The sequence below is a fragment of the Felis catus genome, chromosome B2 (genome assembly GCF_018350175.1).
Source record: "Felis catus isolate Fca126 chromosome B2, F.catus_Fca126_mat1.0, whole genome shotgun sequence".
Classification (NCBI taxonomy): Eukaryota; Metazoa; Chordata; class Mammalia; order Carnivora; family Felidae; genus Felis; species Felis catus.
Genome location: NC_058372.1, coordinates 99,011,352 through 99,037,539, shown reverse-complemented (window position 1 = coordinate 99,037,539; position 26,188 = coordinate 99,011,352). Strand labels below are relative to the sequence as shown.

At 40.6% G+C, this 26,188-nt stretch overlaps 2 protein-coding genes across 5 annotated transcripts in view; one reads left to right on the top strand and one right to left on the bottom strand.

The window, feature by feature from the left end:
• Positions 1–26,188, top strand: part of METTL24 (methyltransferase like 24) — a 170,751-nt gene that overhangs the window by 89,863 nt on the left and 54,700 nt on the right. For 2 of the 4 annotated variants that reach the window (XM_023254241.2, XM_023254248.2), the window contains one exon: positions 11,888–14,120. In XM_023254241.2, coding sequence (XP_023110009.1) covers positions 11,888–12,202 — 315 coding nt within the window. In that variant the 3' untranslated portion in view covers positions 12,203–14,120. Of the gene's footprint in view, positions 1–506; positions 575–11,887; positions 14,121–26,188 lie in introns of those variants that run through there. The other 2 variants (XR_006598157.1, XM_023254245.2) reach the window with 2 other exon arrangements.
• CDC40 (cell division cycle 40) overlaps positions 21,733–26,188 on the bottom strand; it is a 61,419-nt gene continuing 56,963 nt past the window's right edge. The window contains exons 14-16 of the mRNA XM_023254239.2: positions 25,700–25,776; positions 24,050–24,194; positions 21,733–23,021 (exon numbers count right to left, since the gene is read on the bottom strand). Of these exons, the coding sequence (XP_023110007.1) occupies positions 22,844–23,021; positions 24,050–24,194; positions 25,700–25,776 (400 nt within the window). The 3' untranslated portion in view covers positions 21,733–22,843. The remainder of the gene's footprint in view (positions 23,022–24,049; positions 24,195–25,699; positions 25,777–26,188) is intronic.

Genomic DNA, 26,188 nt, shown 5'->3' with positions numbered 1-26,188 from the left:
ACAGGGGCAGAAGGGACAGGACTTGTTATCATAGGGGCTGGTGCACATACCGCGTGTCGGGAACTCTCATAGAAACGTGACACCCAAGGAGGAGTTGGGTGCTGCCCTGAAGGAACTTAGAGCCCAGGTAAGGGAAGGGAACCGACATGTCAACATATGAGTGCAAACCATGCTATGTGCTTCCCTTAGAGATCAATACGGGGTCCAGAAATGGAGGACCAGAATTCTGGCCTGGATTGGGCCAGAAAAATAAACTAACCAGGTGATGTGGCTTTAAGGCACAGGGTTCTGACCTCAGGTCAGAGACAGATGCCCAGGGAAGTGGGTAGAAAGAAATAAATTAAAGCATCTGCCTAGCGCTGTCCTGACCGCCGGGGCCAGGTCCCTTGCAGCCTCCTCAGTCCTGCTAAATGTGCCCTGCTTGGCTCTTTGCTGCTGCAGATCACCAGTAGCCCAGCTGACTTTTTGACTCCTCACCAACTCGCCATTTCCTGTGTCTGACCTAGGTTTCTGGAACTAGGACCAGGTTATATCACTGCATCCAGCCCAGAAGATTCCTGCCCAGCAGCCTCAGGTTGGACGCTCTGAACAGGCTGGAGATCTGACAACATGTCTTTGTTTGTAAAATTTTCCCTTATTTCTTTTAAAATTCCTTTGTAGGGTGTTGCTCCCTGCAGAGGTCATTTCTGTGATCTGATTACTACGTAAAATTATTTTCCTTTATTATGAGTTCACAATTGGTCTTGACATTAGCTTGGAGTGACCCTTCGTATTTCTCATAATATCCAGGGCGGAGCCTTATCTCTCTCTCCATAGTGGTAGAGGAAGTCTTGTAATGTCACATTTCTGCCAGCCAACAGTGGTAATTGAGGCTGATTTAGTGTGTTTAGAGTCTAAGGATCTTAAAGAGACTTTTAATCCTCTCGTTCATTTAGGATAGAGTCATTTCTCCCATTTTTCTCTATTTTCTACAAAACTAAGATCCTCTTTTTAATGTGTTCAGCTTTTAATTTTGTAGGTGAAGATATATCTTACTGTAAGTAGAATTGATATAGAAAAGCCTGGCCTTACTTTGCTTTCTTCATTAAATAACAACTTTTCTTAATTATGCTAAAAAACAGGAAGAAGTTGTGTTGATGCAATTATTTAAAGATTATGACTGAATATTGACCCAAACTACAGTAGCTATGGCGAATGAATGTAGCTCGATTTGTTAGGGTGGTAATTAATGATAATAACTTAATTTTTAAAAATATTCATAAATAACTAGATGTGTGGTTAAATGATCATTTTTATAATATAAGCCCAATTACAGAAGTCAGTTTGCACGGTCCTTTTCAGGAATCCATTTTTTGCAAACTAGATCTCTTTGTGAATGCCGTAATGTGTATGATTCTGGCCCAAAACCCAGGCAGCAGATATTGAGGCAAGCAGCTGTGTTTGTAGGTCAATTATGGCTTGAATAGGAAGTTCCTTGTTCTGTTGGTTGATTGATAAGCCGGATGGTTGATATTGACATTTCATTGGTGTTATAGCTTAGGCTCTTAGCCAGAGATTTTGATTAATATAATGATTAATTAGCTTTATAATTGATGGTAATAGCCAGTTTTAAGCTTTAATTCATGTTTTCTGGGTGAAAAAGAGAATCTATATCCTTTTATTTATTTTTTAATGTTATTTATTTTTGAGAGAGAGAGGGACAGTGCACAAGTGAGGGAGGGGTAGAGAGACAGGGAGACACAGAATGTGAAGCAGCCTCTAGGCTCCGAACTGTCAGCACAGAGCTGACATGGGGCTCAAACACACAAACTGCAAGATCATGACCTGAGCTGAAGTTGGGCGCTCGACTGACTGAGCCACCCAGGTATCCCGGATCTATAGCCTTTTAAAGATTTAATGTAGAACAATACATAAAGCTTTTTTTTTTATTAAAATGTTTTAAATAAAAAGATAGGTAGAGACAATTTAACATGTACTTAGGTAAAATTGGTTTGTCTTGCATTTTCTTTAAATGGCATGAAGGTTTTTGTCTTATCTAGTGAATCATTCAGACATAGAGACAAAGGTATGTTTAGGAAAGCTCCAGAATGTCACATGGCTTCGGAAACAAATGGTCAGTTGACGGGGTGATGACAGTGGAGGAGCCTTTTGTAGTGCATCAGTGCAAGCCTCCCAGCCTGAGTACAACTTGGTTTGTCCTCACTTTCCCAAGAGCAGGTACAGGAAGGGTCTATAGCTTAGTAAAATTATTGAAAGTTATAAACGGTGCCTGGCCTTTGCACATGCTACTCCACTTCTGGGAATATGGTTCTTCTAAGAAAGTAAGAACAGACTTAAATATGTAGCTCCAAATTAAATATTTGTTGATCACATCAGTGTGCAATATTCAATTGGAAAGAATTGATCAGAAGGGGGATTGATTGGGGTGCCTGGATGGCTTAGTCAGTTAAGCATCTGACTTTGTCTCAGGTCATTATCTTGCGGTCTGTGAGTTCCAGCCCCACATCAGGCTCTGTGCTTACAGCTCAGAGCCTGGAGCCTGCCTCTGATTCTGTGTCTCCTTCTCTCTCTGCCCTGCCCTTGCTTGGGCTCGCTCGCTCTCTCTCTCTCTCTCTCTCTCTCTCTCAAAAAATAATAAAAATTTAAAAAATTTTAAAAGAAGGGGGAATGACTAAGTAAATTAAACTAGTATAAAAGTTAAAAAACATGGAAATGGAGTCAAACATTTTTCTTGGCAGGAAAGCTCTTTTTCAGGCAAAAATTTGTGAGGGATTCCAAATATATAAAACAGAGGAAAGGGGTGTTGCTTCTATTGAATTGAGGTAGAGGGCCTAGAGCCTCCCCCACATCTCCTTCACTCCTGCAGGGGCCTCAGCCACCTCAATCACATGCTTAGGCAATCCCCAAGGGACACAGAGAACATTTTAATGAAAATTTATTGGCCTGGAAAGATACTCATGGTTTGTTACATTGTTACATGAAAAAGCATATTTGAAAACACAATGCGATTCTAATTTTACAAACAACGTGTGTGTTTGAATTTTGCCTGTTTACGCTGTGGTATATGTGGTGTGTGTGTTTATGGCAAAGAAAAATGTTTAGCAAGAAGTACACCAGGTATTCAAGAGTTAACTCATTTTTTATGGCCTTTTCTTTATATATATATACACACACACACACACACACACACACACACACACACACATATAATTTTTCAGTATTCTTCATTTGTTTGAAGTTTCAATACTTTATCTTTTTAAATTTACATCCAAGTTAGTTAGTGTATAGGGCAATAATGATTTCAGGAGTAGATTCCAGTGATTCATCCCCTACATATAACACCCGGTGCTCATCCCAACAAGTATCTTCTTACCCATTTAGCCCATCCCCCACCCACAACCCCTCCAGCAGCCCTCAGTTTGTTCTTTTTTTTTTTTTTTTAATTTTTTTTCAACGTTTATTTATTTTTGGGACAGAGAGAGACAGAGCATGAACGGGGGAGGGGCAGAGAGAAAGGGAGACACAGAATCGGAAACAGGCTCCAGGCTCTGAGCCATCAGCCCAGAGCCTGACGCGGGGCTCGAACTCACGGACCGCGAGATCGTGACCTGGCTGAAGTCGGACGCTTAACCGACTGCGCCACCCAGGCGCCCCCCAGTTTGTTCTTTATATTTAAGAGTCTCTTATGTTTTGTCCCCCTCCTTGTTTTTATATTATTTTTGCTTCCCTTTCCTATGTTCATCTGTTTTGTATCTTAAATTCTTCAATGAATGAAGTCATATGATATTTGTCTTTCTCTAATTTTGCTTAGTATAATACCCTCTGGTTCCATCCATGTAGTTGCAAATGGCAAGATTTCATTCTTTTTGACTGCCGATTAATACTCCATTGTGTGTGTGTATATATGTATATATATATATATATATATATATATATATACATATATACATATATATATATACATATATACATATATATATATACATATATACATACACACACACACACACACACATATATACATACCACATCTTCTTTATCCATTCATCCATCAATGGACATGGGCTTTTTCCATACTTTGGCTATTGTTGATAGCGCTGCTGTAAACATTGGGGTGCACGTGCCCCTTTGAAACAGCACACCTGTATCCCACGGATAAATACCTAGTAGTGCAATTGCTGCGTCATAGGGTAGTTCTGTTTTTAATTTTTTTGAGGAATCTCCATCCTGTTTTCCAGAGTGGCTGCACCAGTTTGCATTCCCACCCCCAGTGCAAAAGAGATCCTCTTTCTCTGCATCCTTGCCAACATCTGTTGTTGCCTGAGTTGTTAATGTTAGCCATTCTGACAGGTGTGAGGTGGTATCTCATTGTGGTTTTGATTTGTATTTCCCTGATGATGAGTGATGTGGAGCATTTTTTCATGTGTCGGTTGGCCATCTGCATGTCTTCTTTGGAGAAGTGTCTATTCATGTCTTCTGCCCATTTCTTCACTGGATTATTTGTTTTTGGGGTATTGAGTTTGATAAATTCTCTATAGATTTTGGATACTAACCCTTTATCTGATATATCGTTTGCAAATATCTTCTCCCATTCTGTCAGTTGCCTTTTAGTTTTGCTGATTATTTCCTTCGCTGTGCAGAAGCTTTTTATTTGATGAGGTCCCAATAGTGCATTTTTGCTTTTGTTTCCCTTGCGTACAGAGATGTGTTAAGAAGTTGCTGCGGCCAAGATCAAAGAGGTCTTTGCCTGCTTTCTTCTCTAAGATTTTGAAGGCTTCCTGTGTTATGTTTAAGTCTTTCATCTATTTTGAGTTTACTTTTGTGTATGGTGTAAGAAAGTGGTCCGGGTAAATTCTTCTGCATGTTGCTGTCCAGTTTTCCCAGCACCATTTGCTGAAGAGACTGTCTTTATTCCATTGGATATTCTTTCCTGCTTTGTCAAAAATTTGTCGGCCATACGTTTGTGGGTCCATTTCTGGGTTCTCTATTCTTTTCTGTTGATCTGAGTGTCTATTTTTGTGCCAGTACCATACTGTCTTGATGATTACAGCTGTGTAGTATAGCTTGAAGTCTGGGATTGTGATGCCTCCCGCTTTGGTTTTCTTTTTCAAGATCGCTTTGGCTATTCGGGGTCTTTTCTGGTTCCATACAAATTTTAGGACTGTTTATTCTAGCTCTGTGAAGAATGCTGGTGTTATTTTGATAGGGATTACAAAAGTTAACTCTTTTAGACTCTGGATTATGAGTACTTTAATTCCCTTTCTTTTTTCTTATCTGTAGTTTTAATTTTTAAACAATGACCATGTGTTGATTTTTTAATAAGAGAATATTTTTGATTAAATATACATATGAATTTATAGAAATCATGGCCTTGGAATATATAGTATTTATATATCGTACATCTAAATGTACAAGTAACCTCTAACATTTAGAAAGAAGATCTGCATAAATAGTACTTGGTCTCTGTTCTAGTTATCTTCTGCTACATGAAAAGTCACCCCCAAAACTCAACTTTCTTAAAACAACAACTGATCATTTCATTATTGATCATAGTTTCTGGGGGTCAGTATTTGGGAAGGGCTTTGCTGGGTAGTTCTGGCTCAGGGTCTCTCTTGTAGTTACAGTCAGATGATGGAACAGCCAGGGTTGGTCAGGCATCTTTTTCTTCCTATTGATTTAGGGTCTCTCTGCAAGGGCTAGTCTGGACTTTTCTCACAGCACTGTAACCTTGGGACAGTTCAGACACCTTGCATAGGGGCTAAAGTTTTCAAGGGTGAGTATACCACTGAACAAAGTAGAAGCTTTTATGGCCCAGTCTTGAAGTCATCTGGAACCATTTCTACCATACTCTTAGTCAATAGTAACAAGCCCATCAAGGTTCAAGGGGAGCATCACAGGATAGGAGACATAATTCATGGGGCCCAGTGCAAAATGAAAATGCAGGGTCCCTTGTTCAAAACTTACTAAGAATTTCAAGTCCATGGCAACAGAGCATTAAACAAGGTATGGAGCCCTTCTAAGTGGGGGAGCCTGGTGTGGCTGCACAGGTTGCATCCTATGAAGCCATCCCTGGGGAGGGAACATCAGTCCCATCTCTTGATAAGAGGAGCATCGAGGCCATATTGTAGAAAAGCATGAGATGGGAATTAACGGTGAGACCATCTTTGAAGAACAAATCTGTCAGTCTCTGTGACTGATATTCAGTTAATGAGGTGGGTCACATTTTTACTCCCCAGAACTGGAGCTATCCATTAAATACAAAGGAGGAACTACTGACTCTCCAGCAGTCAGGCTGACATAAGAGTAACAGGGATGTATTTTTAAACTCTTTGTGGAGAGATACTGCTTGCCTCTAAATAGACTCGAGCAAAAATACCTGTTTTATATCTGTTATGAACTGCATTGTGTCCCCCACAAAATTCATAGGTTGAAGCACTTACCCTCAGTGTGACTATATTTGGAGAGAAGATCTTTTTTTTTTTTTCAAGTTTATATATCTATTTTGAGAGAGAGAGAGAGGAAGAGGGAGAGAGAGAGAGCACATGAACAGGGGAGGGACAGAGAAAGAATGGGAGAAAGAATCCCAAGCAGGCTCCATGCTGTCTGCGCCAAGCCCAGTGCAGTGCTCAATCTCACGTGGCCTGGGCCAAAATCAAGAGTCCATTGCTTAACTGACTGAGCCACCCAGGTGCCCTGGTGATAGGGTCTTTAAGGAGGTCAAGCTAAATGAAGTCATGAGGTGAGGACTTCATCCAATAAGACTGGTGCCCTATAAGAGGAAGAGATACCAGGAGTGCATGAGCACAGAGTAAAGTCCATATGAGGGCACAGAGAAGACGCAGCTGTCAGCAGGCCAAGGAGCAGCCTCAGGAGAAACCACACTCGCCGACACTTTGATCTTGGACTTTCCAGCCTCCAGACCTGTGAGAAAATATAAATGTCTGTTGTTTAAGCCCCCCGTTCTCTGGCATTTTGTTATAGCATCCTGGGTACACTAATACGGTATCTAAGATTTTTACCTATTTGCTTTACTTGTCCTTGTGTTTTCTTATTAGTCATCCTTAATCCATTGGCTGTCCCAGTTCTTTGTCAGCTTCCAAGGAAAGCCAGATCTGATAGCAAATGCCACGTTTCAATTGATGTCCCTTCTTTAATAATATTTTGATGACTAAGGGCTTCATTATTTTTCCTGGAGTATTGCTTATGTCCAGCAAAGGTTCATGTCTACTCTAATATTGTAGATCATTCATGGATTTGTATGTACATTTGAAGATTGCTTTTATTAACTGGGTCAATTATTTGCAGACATGACCATGAACGGTTCGTTTCACCCTTTCTGTGTATGCCACTATTGCCCTCAAGGGCTGGAATCTTTCTCACCTCCCCTTGAGTCTGGGCTGGCCCTATGATTTGCTTTGACCGACAGAATGCAATGGAAGTGATGTTGGTGAATCCCAGCCCTAGTTCTTTAAAGGTGTTGCACTGTGTAATGCAGTCTGCCTATCCTGCTGGGAGTACCTGGGAAAGGGAGAAGGCTCAGGTGGGGAGCTGCAGGCATGAAGATGTTGAGCGCCTGCTGAGTTCCAGGACAGAGAGGGAAGTGGCTAGGGAATGGGGGGATGTCAAGGACAAAGTGCACCAGCTGGCCCTGGTCTTATGGCCAGGAAGGAACCAGGAATGAAGCACAGGGGTTTCATGATGGTGGTTTCAATTGGCCTCGGAGCCCTGTTGACCTGCCCTGGATATTGCAAAGTTGGAACTGTCAGGGCTGGCTGATGTAGGAGCTAGCAGGACAGCATCCATAATTGCCTCAGAGAGCTGCTGGCCCTTGGATCTCTGGTACGGGACACTTTCCCCAGGCATTGACTGCGGAATTGGCTCCAGAACACATAGTGTCTTCCCAAAGCTGTATGATGATAGCTCCCCTAAACACTGTAGTACTTTGAATTGCGTGACCTCAAAATTCATATGTTGGAGTCCTAACCCCTAGTACCGCAGAATATGAACTTAACTGGAAATAGGGTCACTGCAGACATAATTAGCTGAAATGAGGCCATACTGCTGAAGGGTGGGCCCCTAATCCAGTATGACTGGTGACCTTAGAAAGAGGGGAAATTTGGACACAGGCAACACGTAGAAGAAGAAATAACACAATGTGAAGATGAAGAAATAGAGTAACGCAGAAGCCAAGGAACGCCAAAGACTGCCAGCAAACCACTAGGAGCTAGGAGAGAGCACAGAACAGGGACAGAGAGAGAGGGAGAGAGAGAATCCCAAGCAGGCTCCATGCTGACAGCACAGAGCCTGAATCACGGACTCACGAACCGTGAGATAATGACCTGAACCGCAATCGAGCCAGACGCTCGATGGACTGAGCCACCCAGGTGCCCCTGTGGTACTTTTTTCTAGCAGCCCCAACAAGCTAGTACAGTGGCTGGTGCCCCTTTCCCCACTTTCCCTCATCCCTGCAGTTCTGGGTGGATGAACGCAGCCATCAACTTGTGCCCATGACGAGGAAGCTGCCAAAATGGATGGCCTCACATCTTAATCCACTTAAAATGAAAGTTCTTGTTTCCTCAGAAAGTTCTGGGAAAGGAGATTTATTGGATCTTTCAGGCACAAGGGAAAGGAGATGATTTTTGGTAAGAGGACCCCTTTAATGCCTCTGAAATGATGCTAGATACGTGGTTTGATCTACCTTCTTCAAGACCTTTCTACCCAAGAATATGTCTTTAGTTATTCCAGAGTTTACGGAGGGTTAACACTGAGTTGTTTCTCTCAAGAAAGCTGAGTTAACCTAACTGTATTAGGATTGGCACTCAGTTATTCCAATGTAATCATTTGCATGACTTTTAGTGCCTTAATTGTTGAGAGCTGATGTTAGCATCTGAAAAGTAACATACCTGGTGCGGAAACGTTTAGTGCCTTAGACTAACGATAACATTGGGTGCATTATGAAGGAACAGTGGAAATTACATTTGCAAGATCGCTGTGGCGATAGAACGTTCTGTTAGACAAAAAAAAAAAAAAATGGGAAAAGCACGCAGGAAAAGAAAACCATGTTTTATTGACAGCGTTTGTCTGGCTATGCTCTCAGACTGGAAGGCAGGGAAGAGTTGATGAGCTGCTCAGTGCTGCACCAGCCTGGGCCGGATGATTTAGAGCAGCCTACCCAATTCTGATTGAAGTAGAGAATTTTCAGTCACTGGAATCAAAAGAGGTTGGCAGTGTTGTTGTATTTGAAAATGCTTTTCGCACTTTAGATAGGATAGCATTTTGTAAGTGAAAATTGGATTTCCACAGAAAGCACATATTTGCAGTGATGTATCCCAATTTGTTTTTTTGTGTGTGTGTGTTTCTCATAACTTCTGATTGATAGCTTATTTTTATTTTTTAATTTTTTTTAATTTTTTTTCAACGTTTTTATTTATTTTTGGGACAGAGAGAGACAGAGCATGAACGGGGGAAGGGCAGAGAGAGAGGGAGACACAGAATCGGAAACAGGCTCCAAGCCGTCAGCCCAGAGCCCGACGCGGGGCTCGAACTCACGGACCGCGAGATCGTGACCTGGCTGAAGTCTGACGCTTAACCGACTGCGCCACCCAGGCGCCCCGATAGCTTATTTTTAAAATATGTTTGGAAAAAAATATGTAATGTATATGCCTCTGTCTTCACCAGTGTAGTTTTTAGGTCAATTTTAGGCTGATTAACTTTGCCCTGTCCCTTTAATAGTTCGTTTTATTGATCACGTTCAATATGTGCAAACTCATAGAAAACTACGGTAAGAAATAAGGCTCTAAGGATTTAAAAAAATTCTTAACTATGTGAATTGACACAAAATGTTGATTTTGAGTTTGGGATACTTTCTGTACTAATTGAGAACATTTTGTGAGGTTTTAATTCTATATTTCTTCTGGCAGTTTAATTACCCTAATTCAGAAATATTCTGCTTAAAATCTCAAAGATTAAACAAGTCAAAAAGGTGGGAGGGCAGCAAGATGAGAAAAGAGTGAATTGATTCTGTTGTGTCCAGTTCACAGGAATTATCTTAGCCCTTGTGCGTGTTCTTCTGGAATCTGCCTTTAGTCGGTTCCTTTCAGAAAAGAAAGTTGTTTTGTGTTTTGTTTTTCCATGTTGCTTTTTCCTCTTTGAGTCTGGACAGGCTGGCTTCCAGATATCTGGGCTATTCTAAGGCCTCTTGGTATTCTTGGGGTATTGCCATCCCTCTTTCCCGGGTGGATCATGAGGTACTGTCCAAAGCAAGACAGTGGCAAAAGCATCTCCCCTGGGATCTCAGGATGCTGCTGGGCCAAGACCATTTTCCTGGAGCAGTAATGTCTAAATCCTCTGTATCTTCTCCTCCACCCAACTCTGAAATCACACAAGCAGTGTTGGCAGCCCAGAGTCATTTCTACCAAGTCTCTGTCTGCCTCTAGGGCTGTTTCACTGAGATTGCACCTGTAGAGAGTAATTCTTTAAGCTGTAACGTGTTCTGCAACTCTAAACTGGGGATGTTGGTAATACTGCTTCTACTCGCTGACCCTTATTCACTCTCTAATAGCAACCTGGTTTCCACACCGAAAGCCGTCGAGGGAATCTGAGCTACCATTTTCCCCCTTGTGGTTTACGAGGAGTCGGCATCGCATAAGTGGTTAAGAACATGCGCCAGGTAGACAGACTCAGTTCACCTGTCACTACTGCCTCTCCGGCTGTGTGACGGGGGATGGGTTGTTCTCTGAGTCTGGGTTTCCTAAACTTCAAACAGGGATGGAAACAGCATCACCCTTGCAGAACCGTTGAGAGGAGTAAATGGACGTTGCAAGCGAAGCACTATGCGTAGTGCCAGGCGCATATAAGCACTCAGCAAGTCGTTAGCTCTCATTGCTTTCTGGAGGTATTTGGGGTTCTCTTATTCTAATAGCAAAGCCAGCGAAACCGACCTGATTCTCCTGACTTAATGAATTGCAGCATCTTTCCTATCCTTTCCTACCCTTCCTATATTTCATCTTCCCTGGAATGTGAACTTACATTCATTAGATGAACAGAGGATGGTGTTGCCTCCCCCTTCCCCGCCCCCTTTTAAAATGCTGTGCTGGTGTTTACTTTGAAAAAGAAATCATGGAATAATAATAGATTTTTTTTTTTTATTTTTACAAGTCTAACATTCAGATACCTGAGAACTCTGCCTGGCTTCTAGTCCTGAGAAATTGGAGGGAGCTGAGGTTCGTGAGGCGGTCTTGCAGGCAGTGGCCCTCTGTCAGTCCCTCCCGGTGGGCCACCATTCTGTCTGGACCATGGCTGGGTTCCTGTGAGCAGGGTCTAGGTTGTTGGGGAGGGGCCACGGGCATGCAGTTCTGTGAAAACACATGCTCCAGCATCTCCTTCTCAGGCATCCATTCTCATTGGGCAGAAGGTAGGACGGTTCATTATGATTTCTGGCTGGCATTTCATTATTTGTATATTAACACTTAGTGTGGAGTGAGGTTAAAAATTCATGTTGCGGGCGCCTGGGTGGCTCAGCTGGTTAAGCAGCAGACTTCGGCTCAGGTCCTGATCTCACAGTCATGAGTTCGAGGCCCACGTGAGGCTCTGTGCTGTCAGATCAGAGCCTGCTTCAGATCCTCTGTCCCTCTCTCTCTCTCTGCCCTTCTGCCACTCGTGCTCTCTCTCAAAAAAACCCAAACATTTTTAAAAAACGCACAAAAAAACACTTAAAAGAAAAGAAATTCATGTTGTCAGTGGCCATTTGAAAAAGCTGTCTAACTCTAAAATTTGAAACATTCTGCTTTCGTAGGAGGTAGTTATACGGTGATGCTCCTGATGTCAAGATGGTATTTTTAACAACGCTTATTGAATCTGCTAATCTCATTTCATCATTTTGTTACAGATTGATGTTCTCAAAGCAGATCTGGAAAGCGCAGAATGGAAAGTTTTAGAAAATCTTATTCTGGAAGATGTCCTTGAACAAATTGGACAGCTCACCTTTGAGGTTCATCTCCACTGGCCCGGGTTTGAGGTCAGTGGCCGGGACAGCAGTGTCGTGAGGTTCTGGTACAGCCTCCTCAAAGAGTTAGAACTAAAGGGTTTCAGGCTTTTTCATAGTTACAAAGATTTATCTAAACCTCAGCTGTTCCTGAAGAAAGATATTTTCAATGCAAGTAGCTGTTATACTCTGAGTTGGGTGAATACAAGATGGAAATAGGATGAAAGACCTCATCAAGAACTCAAGGAAATAATTACAGCATGAGGCGTGTCCAGCAGTCTAATTATCGGTGTACTTGCCCAGTCTCCACTAGCCTGTTACCTGCTTGAGGCGGGGGTTGTGTTATTGCCTCTGTAGTGCATGTAGCTTGGCACCTGCCGCGTGCTAGGGGCACAGTTAACACTCGGGGAAGGGATGGACACAGAGGGCCATAGGAGTCAACCTCCATCTGCCCAGATGCTAGGCCTTTCACCTGTTTGCCTCTGACCGAGTGGGGACGCTTGTCCTCCTTCGTTTTAACATGGAAGATAATCCCCCACCTATCTGTTTTCCCTAAAATTCGTTTTGTGTCTGAAGTCCATGAGTTCAGCAACATGAAGAAGAAATTACATAAATTTTCCATTCTTACTGCGTTCCTGAGATTAAGTTTGTAGCTTACTGTTCAAAACAGAGCCTTTCCTTTGACTTTCACTCAAAGGTTTTTTTCTGTTCACCTTGGTCAATAACATTGTTTACAACCTTGTAGATTTCAATCATTCCTACTTGCCTTTTGCCTAGGGCTCTGCTGTGGGGTTATAAGAGCCACTGATGCTGGTTTCTGGGAACTCCGGCACACCAAATTCTGTCTTTGAGTTTCAAAGACTAGAACATCAAGAACTTCAACTCAGGATTCCTTCAGACTCAGCCTTAAATCCCCTTCTGTTCCTATGAAACTAAGCACAAAGCAGAATTTGCGTGTCTTTACTGTTGCCTTTTCTGACTTCAGACCTGATTTCTCAACCACCGACTTGCCTACGCTGTCAAATATTTTTTTTTTTAATACATGATCTGAAAGATTAAGGGAGTTTTTCGTAACTGCCAGTTGGCATTCATTACAAGACTGTGGCCTGAGAGCCAAAATCTGTATCTTTCCTGGGATGGTTATGCAGTATTTCAGTAGTGCCAATCTTTTTTACATTTTTAAATATTAAACAGAAAAGTGTAGGTTCTCGGTAGTTCAAATGATCTCTATCATTTTTATTTATAGGATTAGACATTTATCCCTACGAATGATTTTCAAAAATTCTACTTCAAATAAGTTAAATGGTATAAAATAAAGCAAATTATGACCTTATTATAAATTAAGTTTATTTCCTGGCATTTTTACATCCTGAGAGAGCAGGAAAATTTTGTGTCCACTGTTTGTTCAAGAAATCTAGGGAGTGAGTAAAATACTGATTGCTACTAGTCTTTATTCCTTTTCCCCATTTTTTACCTCCTTTTACTCCAGATGTTCCCTGTGTTGGCTTTTTGTTTCTTGTAGTGGTTTGAAAATACCGTTCCTCAAGTGAGAAACCAAGATATATTAGCTAGATAATCTTACTAACTTCAGTTCAAAAGGGAACAAGATTTTCTGAATTAGTAGTGATGATTTTGAAAAATACAAATGAGGTTTTTATTTTAAAACTCATAGTACACTAATACAATTCATTGAGGTGGGAAGACCAGCTTGAATAAGTGTGATTTAAAGTAGCAGTTAGGAGTGCCCGGGTGGCTCAGTCGGTTAAGTGTGCGACTTTGGTTCAGGTCATGATCTTGTAGTTCGTGAGTTCAAGCCCTGCATTGGGCTGTGTGCTGACAGCTCGGAGCTTGGAGCCTGCTTCAGATTCTGGGTCTCCCTCTCTCTCTCTCTCCCTCCTCCCCCCTCTCTCTCTAAAAAAATAAAAATAAAAAAAAAATAGCAGTTAAGTTGCTCTCAAGACCATAGGTATTTCAAAAGCACAAAGTGGCGTAACTCTCAGTTTGCATGGTGTTGTCTCCAAAACAAGGTTAACTTCAGCCTAGTTCCTGTTTGGATTATATCACAGCTTCTCTCTTTTATTTTTCAATAAAATTTTCCACACTGAAGTATGTAAATAAACCTACTTTTTACATTAAACCTTTTTTAAACCTTCTTTTACACTAAAGTGTGAAATGTACTAATCCTATGTGTCCAGGCTGATCAGGTTTTAGATATGTACACACCCATATTAAGATTTTTAATTCATCAGATTGAAGATTTAAGGAATTACTGAAAGCCCCCTTTGTACAGGGCAGGTTACCACTTAGTCCAGATTGGTGGTGCAGAACGTTGACTTCATTACATTATGTATATATCTGAGGTAAGAATGGCTGCGCTGTTAAGGAGAAAAACCACTCAAAATAAATCACAAACACACCCACCCACACCCACCTACTAGGCAGCTTGTTCAATAGTTATTTGTACTTGTTTTATGCTTATTTCTAAGGCTGTCCTTCATTCCCTTCATGGATAGTTTGAAATTTATGATGAGTATTCTGACTGTTGCTATGGTTTCCCTGCCTCTAAAATTTATTATGCTTATTGTGTAGGCGGGGGTTTCTTAACCTCAGCACGGATTGCCATTTGGGGTTGGCTAATTCCTTAGTGGGGGAGGGAGGGCTGTTCTGTGCATTGTAGAGTGTTCAGCAGCATCCGTGGCCCCACTCGGTAGCAGGAGCATCTCTCCCTCTGCTCCCTCAGCTGTGACAACCACACATGTCTCCAGACGGTGGCAAATATCCCCTAGTGGCAAAATCATCTGCCGCGGAGAAATACTGGCGTAGGCCATGAGAGAGGGTCTGGGGTACCACAGGACTGCTGTTTGGGAAGCTCCTGTTTGAGAAGAGCGGGGGAAAATGAGAACCAGCACCACTGTAACCACCACAAAGGCAGCACGAACAAAACACAGAGAACAGATGAAGTCAGGAGCTGCTATTGAGAGCTTAGCGTGTGTCCAGCACTGGGCAGAGATTGCCCCTGATTCTCCCAGCAACCCTGCCAGGAAGTGTAATTTTCCCAGTTATACTGGTAAGGGAATTCTGAGAGATTAGATAGCTTTTCCAGAATATGCCACTAGTGGATGATGGTAGAGCAGGAATCCACATCTGAGCCTTTCAGATCCGGAGCCTGTGCCGGCCCCCTTCCCTCCACAATGTCACCTCAATAGCCTCTAACAGATGTAAGATGCTACTCCCATGGATGTATTTTTGCTTCCTTATTAGTAAATGGGGTGTGTGTGTGTGTGTGTGTGTGTGCGCGGGGGAGGGAGAGAACCACAAATATACTAAGATCAGACCTGCAAATCTGTTAGAGTTGGGACATTTTTGTAGCAAGCAGGTTTAATTTAAACAACCTACTTGCGGGGCGCCTGGGTGGCTCAGTTGGTTGAGCATCCGACTTCGGCTCAGGTCATGATCTCACGGTTAGTGAGTTCGAGCTGCGCATCGGGCTGTGTGCTGACAGCTCGGAGCCTGGAGCCTGCTTCGGATTCTGTGTCTCCCTCTCTCTGCCCCTCCCCTGCTCGTGCTCTGTCTCTCTCTGTGTCTCAAAACTAAATATAAAAAAAAAAAATTTTTTTAAACAATCTACTTGATTAAAATATGCCTGCCAAATGGAGGCTCAGTGAAAGAATATGGGGACCCAGCAACCCCTCAGTCAGTATTTCAGTTGCCAGAAAAGCTCTTGCAAGGCCTGCAAGCCGCTCTTGGCCCTGGCTCATCCCACTGTGTGGTACTTTCCTCATGGGTTTAGAAAGGGCACAGTCACTTGGAAGTTCAGTGTTTCCTTTGTTTAGTCTTTGACCTGCACATACATGAGCTTATTCTTAACAGAGCAATGCTCATAGATGGATCTGAAAATACAATTTAACATTGGTCTTCAAATGATGACAAATCTGTTATTTTTTTAGGTGAAAGACACAGTGTGTCAGAGATTCAGAGGTCCCCTTTTAGCACAAGCTGTGCCACAAGTTGAAATTAAAGTCAAAGAAAAAAGAATTTCCCTTTTCTCTTAGAGTGATTGTATTTGATGCAGCGATCACAGGTTATGCTATAAACATTTGTAACTATTTGGTACGTTCAAATGAAGGCAGCCAGGGAGAAGTTGTTTGTTGAACATTTGTTAGAGTTTACATCAGGGTAGAACAAAAGTAGAACAAAGTAACTGCAAACTCATGAATTGACAGTGTTTAGTCCGATTAGCTATTTGCGGAAGCCATTTCTGCCTTGGCTATACGATTTTAGGTATAGTAAATATGGCACAAGGTTTGTATTTCTGCAGTATTACATGTTTGGATTTTGCAAAGCTTGGATTCATACCGGGGAACCCCCCTCATCATCGTATTTTGTCAGATTAAAAATGAAGCCCTCATTAAAACAGATTATTTTACTTGACAATAGTACCTCCCAGCTCAATTAATATACTTGTTCACTTCTGCTAGAGGTAAGTTTATGTTTTTGCCTTTTAGGCAATAATGTAATTCTTTTTGTATTAGCCAATTGCGGGTTCTTTGTGAGTTCGTAAATACACTTAACCCTATGTAAAAAAGTCTTTTTCTGATTGAGAGAGGTATTTGTAGTTACTTATCAAATGAAATCAGAACCCAAAGATTCAACGTATTCAACTGCCTACATTTAGATCTTATTGAAATTCTTTACATAATTATATTTCTGTCCTTAAGGAAAATAAATCAAGCAAGCTAGTGCCATACTTCGTGTTTAGCACTATATGGAAAAAATGCTAGTTCTCATTAAAACCGATGCTTTGTAAAACTAGCAATGTTGCTGTGGGCACAGTTGTGAGAAAGTGATGGGGGCCCGACTCTAATGGAAGAGGCCAAGAGAACGTCTTTAGCTAGGTTCTGTTTTACTGAAGAATGAAACACACATAGTCTGGGTAACTGAGTGTTTCTTTTAAATTACCTCGGAGAGAGCAAGCTGGAAGCCGCAAAGATTATGCTGCAAATCTGAGATTTAAAAAATACACAAGAAAGTTGCATTATGTAAAGGTGGCAGAATAGTAGGGTGAAAGGAGACAGATTTTGATGCTGTGGGTAACTAGCTATGTGGTATTAAACAAATCATCACCTTTACTGGCCTGCTTTCTTATGTTAGGTTGGAATATTTGATTTCTAAGGTTTCTCCTACCTTGATGATCTCGTTATTCTAAGGTTTTTGTGATTAGAGAAGGCTTAGACAGTGGTAGGATAATTTCTTGATTTGTGCGCTATAAAGGGAAGCCTTGGGATAAATTCAGAAGGATCCAAATGATGTGCTTATTCAGAAGAAAAGGCCGGGGCACCCGGGTGGCTCAGTCGGTTAAGTGTCCGACTTCGGCTCAGGTTGTGATTTCGTGGTTGGTGAATTCCAGCCCCGCGACAGGCTCTGTGCTGACGGCTTAGCGTCTGGAGCCTTCTTGGGACTCTGTGTCTCCCTCTCTCTCTGCCCCTCCCCTGCTCGCACTCTGTCTCTCTCCCTCAAAATAAATAAACACACACACACAAAAAAAGGCCCAGATAATAGGGGACTCTGTTCTGATGGCTCTCCAATCAAATGAAGTCCCCTTAGGCAAAGTACCTTTTTGGATAACACACTTAAACTCACCTGGTTCTAAAAACCAGGTCTCAGACTGCACTGGTTTATCCTTTTGTTTCGAGAATGTCCTAAAAAAGTGGCAATATCTGAAGATGCTAGGTTAAGTATGTATGTATCTATGGTGATCCTTTTGTGTGTACACGTGTGAACGTGTTACCTTTTGTACACACACAACACAAATGTATAGACATATACCTTTATATGTATGGATGAATTCCTGAGAAAGAAAAATCTTCAGACACACGAAGCTCAGAGGGAGCCTGGACCCTGACAGAGCAGGAACCTGTACCTCCTGCATTAGTGCTAGAAGTTGAGTGTATCAGTGATGCTAGAGGCCTACAGCACTGGACATAAGGCTGTGTTGGGGAAAAGGATTGGCCTGGATACACCTGCAGCAGTGGGCCCGTTGGAGGGTGACAGCCTCAAAGGAAGAGTCCTAAAAAACCCACCCCTCTCACCCCCACACCACAAGAAAGCTTTATCCTTGCTGTAGCTCTAGGAGGAAATCAAAGTTTCCCATGAGAATTTGAAGCCCCTGGCCGTTTTAAGGAATTGAATTTATATTAATCTCATGGTGAGGAAAACCGTAAGGTGAGAAACTGAGGTAAAAAACTGAGGGAGTGAGGGTGAGGGTAGATGGCAGAAGCAAATGTAACCCCACCGCGAAGGGACTGCTTCAACTCAGACTACAAAGGCTTTCTTAAAAAACAAAATGAAGAACAACAAGACCCACAGGAGATGCATTCCTAACACAAAGTTACAAGTGACAAAGAAATGGCCCACCATGAGGTAGAGTTGACAGACACAATAAACACTGGGATTTTCAGCCTAAGAACTTGACATAGCAAATCTTAAAGAAAATACAAATTGTTTAAAATGATTACAGGCGTAAAAGACTATACAAATAGACCTTCCGTCAAGGGAAAGTCATTGGAATACATTTAACGGATTAAGTGGCAGATTAGACACAGGTGAAGAGACCTCCAAGTGAACTGGAGGAAACTGCCCAAAATGTAGCACGGAAAAGTATAAACATGCACGTTCTTGACATTTTTTGGACAGTTTGAACCTTAGAAGATGAAGCAGTAAAGTTGAACATTTGAACCACGTAAAACGTGCTGCTAGGCCTGTACGTGCAGTATGGCAGCCATTAGTCACATTTTGCTATTGAGCACTTAGAATGTGGCTAATGTGACTGAGGAACTGAGTTTTACATTGTATTTACTTTTAATCAACTTAAATTTAAAAACTTATACCTGATTCAGTTATTAGAAGACTCTCTTTGCAACAACTTGGGCATGTAAATCGACTTGGTATAAAAGAGGTGGAATATTTCATGGATGTTTAGGGTCTGAATGGAGATGTGCTGTTATGTGTAAAATATACACCAGATTTCAAAGACTTAGTATGAGAAAAGTAAATATTTACAAAATAATTGAATGTTGAAGTAATACCTTGGATATGTTAACTAAAATATTAAAATTAACATCCCCTGGGCTTTTTTTTAACTTTTTTTTTTTTTTTTACATTTATTTATTTTTGAGAGACAGGGCACAAGTGGAGAGGGGCAGAGAGAGGAGACGGAACCCAAAGCAGGCTCCAGGCTCTGAGCTGTCAGCACAGAGCCTGGCATGGGGCTTGAACTCACAAACCGTGAGATCATGACCTGAGCTGAAGTCGGATGCTTAACCGACTGAGCCACCCAGGTGCCTCACCCCGGGTTTGTTTGTTTGTTTGTTTGTTTGTTTTTTAAATGTGACCATTACATTAGAAAGTTAAAGTCGAAGGCCATACCACCCTGAACGCGCCCAATCTCATCTGATCTCGGAAGCTAAGCAGGGTCAGGCCTGGTTAGTACTTGGATGGGAGAAAGTTAAAAATGACACACATGAAAAAAAATTACACAGCTCACATTTTTCTACTCAACAGCATGATACTGGGACATGCACTTAAAATATGCTTGAGATTTGAGTTAGTCCCTCAGATCTCAAATGCTGAAGGGTGGAGAGTAGGTTGTGGAGAGCTAAAAAAAAATTCATCTGAACTTTGTGACTGCAGTTACAGGAAGCTGTACCAGCAAAGGAATTATCTTTCTTTGTCACTAAAAATAAAGCCACTCTAAGGACTCTGGCTGCAAGTTGTGACTTCTTTTCCCTTAAGTTCCAGATAAAATTGTGGTGTTTAGGTTGAGAAAGTGGTTCCTACAATTATTATAGTGATTATGAACATGGAAAGTACACATAGAAATACAGATAATGTATATCTATACATATAATCACACACACATGCATATATACACAAACACGCATGCACACACATGTATTTGTTTTTGGTTAGCAAAATTTGTCTTGAGTTTACATGTTTCTGAAATGAGGCTCAAGATAGACTCTACATCAGTGTTTCTCATCCTCAGTGTACCTGCCTATCAACTGGGGACCTTACTACAAGTGCTGAATTTGATCCAGTGAAGGATATATATATATATATATATATATATATGGATACAAAAATATGAATATATGAATGAACACAGAAATATATATGTTCACTGGCTCCTCCAACGAACCTCCATTTTCTTTTCTGTATCTCGGTGAGCAACACCATCTCCACGTGATTCTGATACAGCTGGTCCTCAGTCCCTCTGAGAAACACTTTTTTCCAAGGAGAGCCTCCGTAACCCACGAAGTGTGGCAGTCCTTATGGCTGTCATCCAAGGGTTTAAGATTTCACTGTTCATGTTTTCCTCCCGGTAATTTATAAACGTGCTAAGGACATCAGGCACCCTCACAGTGCATCGTCAAGAATCACTATACTTTTTTACCTAGGGAAGCGCCTGTTTGACGCTGTTCCCTGTCCTTTATCTTCAGAGTGTCTCCTTAGGGCAAAACATTCCCAGCTTGTGCTTCAATATTTAAATGTTCATTTGATTAAAACTTTCAGTATAGCATTCCAACCTTTAGGGAGGAAATCTGTCCTGGGTGTGATAAAAAGGTTGCAGTGAGGAAAAGGGGCCAGAAGGTAACCACTTGATTTCAGCGACCATATGGATGGTCTTGAGGCTTTTTGAAGCTGGGCAAGAGCCGCACTCAGTTGTGTACTCTGAAATAGGTACAGTCATGACTCAGTGTCACCACTAGGTGTATAAATATGGAAGGCGTTAAACTTAATCTGTGTGCTCTCAGCGTGCTGCCCTGTATTTTTGTTACGTAACTAGAATAAACCCACTAATGTTCCATATTAAAATACCATCCCCACCTCTAAAGCACCATTTCTCCCCATAAGACAAAAATGACCCATGAAAATCCGCAAAAGGTTTCATGTGTTGTCTCTCAACAGAGTTAACACTTAAAACTAAGAATGAAAATTTTGATAACACTTTCTACAAAAATGCTTTATTTAAAAATACGATCTTTTTAAAAAAGAGACAACTTTTATATACAGTTAGTTTAGAAACAGTCAAAAGCACAATAAAATAAACCCAGATTTAGAAATTATGATTTGTAACGTACACAATACTGATGCTGAACAAGATCAAAGCTTAAATGTATGGATTCATTCTTTTTGTCCCATCGCATTTCAGTAATTCACATTTGTTAAAACCAGTGGCTTGGGACTGAAGAAAAGGTCTTGTGTGAATTCCTTCCCCTTCAGGAACGGCAGCCACCCTTCCTGGCAGATACAGAAAGGCAGTGTAGCAGCCAGGCAGTGTATTCTTATTTCTTTGAGTGTCTGTGTGTCCAAAAATAACATGTCTACCATTTTTATTCTCTTTTTCCATTTTCTTCTTTGGGATTTATTTATGTGTGGCTCTAGTACCAGGTCATCAATACCAGGCCTTTTTAGAAATTAATTTTTAAAAATGGAAGTTCTAAGCACAAGGAGCATCAATTGCTATGGATAGCCCAGGACTCCGAGCTAATGCCCTTAGGATATCAACATTCAACATGATTTTGGTCTCCTCGTCGGCACTCTGAGCCACGATGAACTGTTCTTTGTAAGCATGGTACTGAAATATTTCAAAGTACATTCAAATATATTATAGGGATTTGTACTAAACCAGAAGAAATGGCTTGTCACCCAAAGGGCTATTAGCTACTGTATTCGAGAGGCTATCTTGATTCCACAATTTGAAACTTAGAAGTTTTTTTTTTTTTTTTTAAACCAACCAACCACAGTTATTGCTTCTCAAACTGGGGAACCTTAGCCAACTTCTTGGAGTATCAATTTTACTCAAAGATGTGGAAAGAAGTTAAACATTTTTCTGATCTTAAAAAGTTCTGTTGACTATATCCACGAGCAAAATCAGAATAATTTTGAAGATAAAACATACAACTTCAAAGAAATGACAAGGTGACATTTTGGACGATGATCTCATACCCTGTCTCCTATGAGGAGTATTTCAGTAGTAACATCTATGAATCAATGACCTAGGAGACCCTGATTTCTGAAAGTGTAGCCAGGTCCTTACAGACAGTAAATACAAATAAAATTCAAAGTCTTCACTCATCCTCTTGAGTGTCACCTTCAAAAATAACATAATTCTCTGATTATACATATAGTCCTGTCTGTACTGATCAGGAAGGAAGCCAAGGAAAGAACTCTGGACTGTTTATTTTCCATCGTTTAATAATTAGAGGAATATCTGCAGTTAGAGAAGATTGCTGGCTTACAAGTAAACACACAATATATGTCATAAAAAATAGCAGAACTCCTGAATCCAAAAGATTTGAACTTGACCCACCAAAAATAATGGGAACAATAATTGTGGGTGGTTTTATCCTTCTTTCACATTCACATTAAATTATATCATCCCTGTTCCTTACTTCCCTTTCTGTCGAAGAGGTAAACATATGGTGCCTTTCAGAATTATTTGTCATTAGTTATATTACCTCCTTTAAAACCCCAAATCCACCAGGGATTCTTCCTCAACTCGAGAGAGATCCTTTCAGTATATTGAGGGGGTAAACCCCAACTGCCTGCCAACAATAACCCTCACCAAATGGAAAGTCAGTGGTCATTCTCTGTATAAATAACATCTATAAAGAACTAAATGAAATTGCCAATGAAATTATAGGAGACAAATTTACAAGAAACGTTTTTTTTAAACAATGGGTCAACTTCATAAGGCCATGTAAGGAAATCATAAGTTGTCATCCAACACATTTAATAATTAAATATAGTTAAATATGATATTGGATCAAAAATGACCCTAGATAAGGATTAATCTCATTAATCCCACAATTTAATGAGACCATCCCAACCACATGTGATGACTTTCGATGTTTCATGAGGATGCCACACTGCACCTATGCACACCTTATCATGAGCTTTAAATCGACTGTAGAGTTTTGTGGTCTTCCAGTCCCAGATATTCAATTTTCCATTTCCATCTCCTGAAATCACGTAGCTAGAATGGGAAGGAAAATAAGTTCAAATTATTGAAACACCTTAAAGTGGATAAGGAACAGAGAAAGAGTTCATCTTTTTTCCTGTAACATTTAAAAAAAAAAAAAAGTCAATATGAATATACAATACTCAGAATAACACGGTAGAGTATAAAGTAGTCTAGAATTTAAACTTCTACTTAAAAAATCTTCCCATTGAGCTACCAATCTAGGAGTCAGAATTTATCAACTTGGAAGTTATTTAATAAATTAAAAATTCATTCACTTGGAAATTTATGAACCATGGAAACCCAGGGGCCACAATAAATGGAGTATTAAATCACTCTCTAGACAGAAACGGTGCAGGGAAACGAGCTTCACACGGAGCCAGCCAACACCGGTTCCACCAGAGTCAGACTCGACCACCTTCATCGTTATTTTCTGGCTTCAACGTCTTTTGAAAATGTTTAAGGCTGACTCAGAGGGGTCAATTCCTAGCCTAAACATACAAGGTTACAGAGACTTCAGAATTACTTGTTCCTATGTATTTTAGCTGAGAATAGGGGAATGAGTGCAGAGTTTAACTCCAAGAAAGGCTCCACCTGGGCTCCGCAAATCCAGTGCGGCCTGGAAAGAGCCAAGGGCTGGATTTGAGGTCTCAGCACAAAGGCTGCCGTGATGTTGTTCACGTCAACACTGTGATACAGAATTAATTCTGCTGTAGAGCGATCTACAGCAGTAGAGCGATCACAGTCTGGCTAGCCTTGTTAGAAGAGCAGAGAGACAAGGAGGCACTGCCTGTATAGACAGGCATTTATGATGTGGTTCAAGGCACAGGACCAAGCAGTATAAGGAGACACAGTACAGAACTTAAAAAAGCCAAATGTAGTTTTCAGAGCTTGCTCTTGCCTTTCCAGCAGGCATTGTGACAATCTGCACAGTTCTCATACAATTACATATGTGGGAGTGATTTTTAAAGTGTTATTACTTGTACAACGGTAGGTCATATCATCATTATTTGAATAGGAGAAAACAGGAGATTTAAACTTACCTCATGTCTGGCGAAAAGTCCACCTGACAAGCGTAACCTGCTACCATATGGCCCTTAAAAATTTTTTTCTTATTTAATCTAAATCTATTCTGTGCTCCAAAAATTAAGATTTGGTTGTCCATCGATTGGCACGCTAGCCATTTCCCTGTAAATTCAAGAAATGGGACATTTTAGGGCAAGACCAAAAATTCTAAAAAGACTTTATTTTAAATATGTTCAGACATTAATATTCTCTTGTTACCAACCACTTTACAACAATAGGAAAATGAATTTACTATACTGTCTGTAAGGTATTACAAATGTGTTGCTGACAAGAGGGATTTATGTATAAAGTAATGGATTTTGTGCATATAATCCCGTATCATTAAGTACTCTCCATATAAAAGCTTTTTTTTGCCTATATAAGGATATACAGAAATTCTGAGTTTAGCATTAACAGAACTCAAGTAAAATTGTATTAAATAAAATTGACTTGGACTAAGTCCAACAGAACCATGGAGGAAAAGAGATTAATCTATGTTAATTACGGAAAAAGGAAAGATTACCTCTTGGTGAGAAAACCTAGGATTATTAAATAAAACTATTCAAAAAAGATGTATCCCTAAACAATTATAGAAACTGTATTGAAAGGCCAAGTTGCTTTTATCTACCCAAGACTCACCAAAGCCTCGAGAGCCTATCTTTTTGCATCCTAGGGAACTTGCAGACATTATTAACTAAGGAAATGCTCTTAACAGTATTCAGTCTGAGAGGGTAAATAGCCTTGTTCAGGGCACAATATCTGTGATGGATAGTTTAAAAATGCATACATAAAATGTAGACACAGGGTGACAAATGTGACAAGTATACAATATGATTATCAAAGCAGAACCCAGTTAGGTTGCTCTTCTCATAAAAATCATAGGGCATTTGACAGAAGTGATCACTGATTTGCCTGTGGCAGACTCCTTGATGGAAGCACAAACTGTTTCTTGCCTCTTTCTTCTTCCTTGCTCTACATTCACAGGAGCTATGTGAGTTAACAGTGATTTGATGAGTGTTGCCCAAACATCAGATCCTCTACTTTAATACCCTCATGGAGAGCTATAATTATATCAGTAAACTGTCACAGTATCTCTGTAGTGCAAATTACCTTATACTTAAAAGGCAATGCATTATTGAATAGAAAATAGTATTAGACGGATTTATCTTTTTTATTTTGCCTGAGAAAATCTTTTATGGTAAATTGCGAAAGTATTTTTATTATGGGGAACCAGATCAAAATTTTCTATCCCTTGAAAGAGAAAGAACTCACAGTAAATCACTAAATGACTGAACATGGTTCTGTCGGAAGGAGAATTCTCAAAAAAACAAAAACAAAACCCGATCCTCGGATAGAAATCTTAAGATGCTCAGTGTTAGCTAGAATTCAGTTTGTTTGCTTGCTTGCTTATTTATTTATGTATAAAAAAACAAGAGAATGGGTGAGGTGACTCACTTATGAAAACCAGTGATTATTTCCAATTTTGAAAACATTTCCTTATACAAGTACGACCCTGTGACAGACTTGCCCTAGGAGGGAATGGCCAAAGTTCTTCTGAAGACAGAAATCACACTTTGTCTTAGAGGCTCATAGAACACATTAAAACCACATTCTACCTACTGACTCACCATTTGGAGACAAAGTCACTGCAGGCATTGAGTGCATACTGGGCTCTGCTATGTACTTGAAATCCACAGGGATGTCCCTAAAATTTAACAACAGCTTATCAGAAAAAGTAATTTTTAAAAAGTATCTTTAGGAGAATTGTCTCGGAAACTAAAGAGATATTCTTGAAATTATATATTTAATGAACCTTTCATGAAACTTCCCAGGGGGAAGGAAAATCACAAAATGGCATCCCGTTGCTTATTACAGATCTTTCACTTCACAAATGCCTTTCCATGAGAATTATGACAGTGTTCGTGGTTTTCCAGTTCTACTGAAACTTTGAGTTTTATGTCAGAAAAAAATCTGTGACTAGAGTTCTTTAACAACGAGTTCATCTGAAAATGTACCACCGTAGGCAGAAGCAAGATGTCTGAGGCAAGCCTACAGGGACGTATTTTCCCTGCCAGTCAGCCTTAACGTGCTACTCTGCAAACAGGTGAGACTCTAAA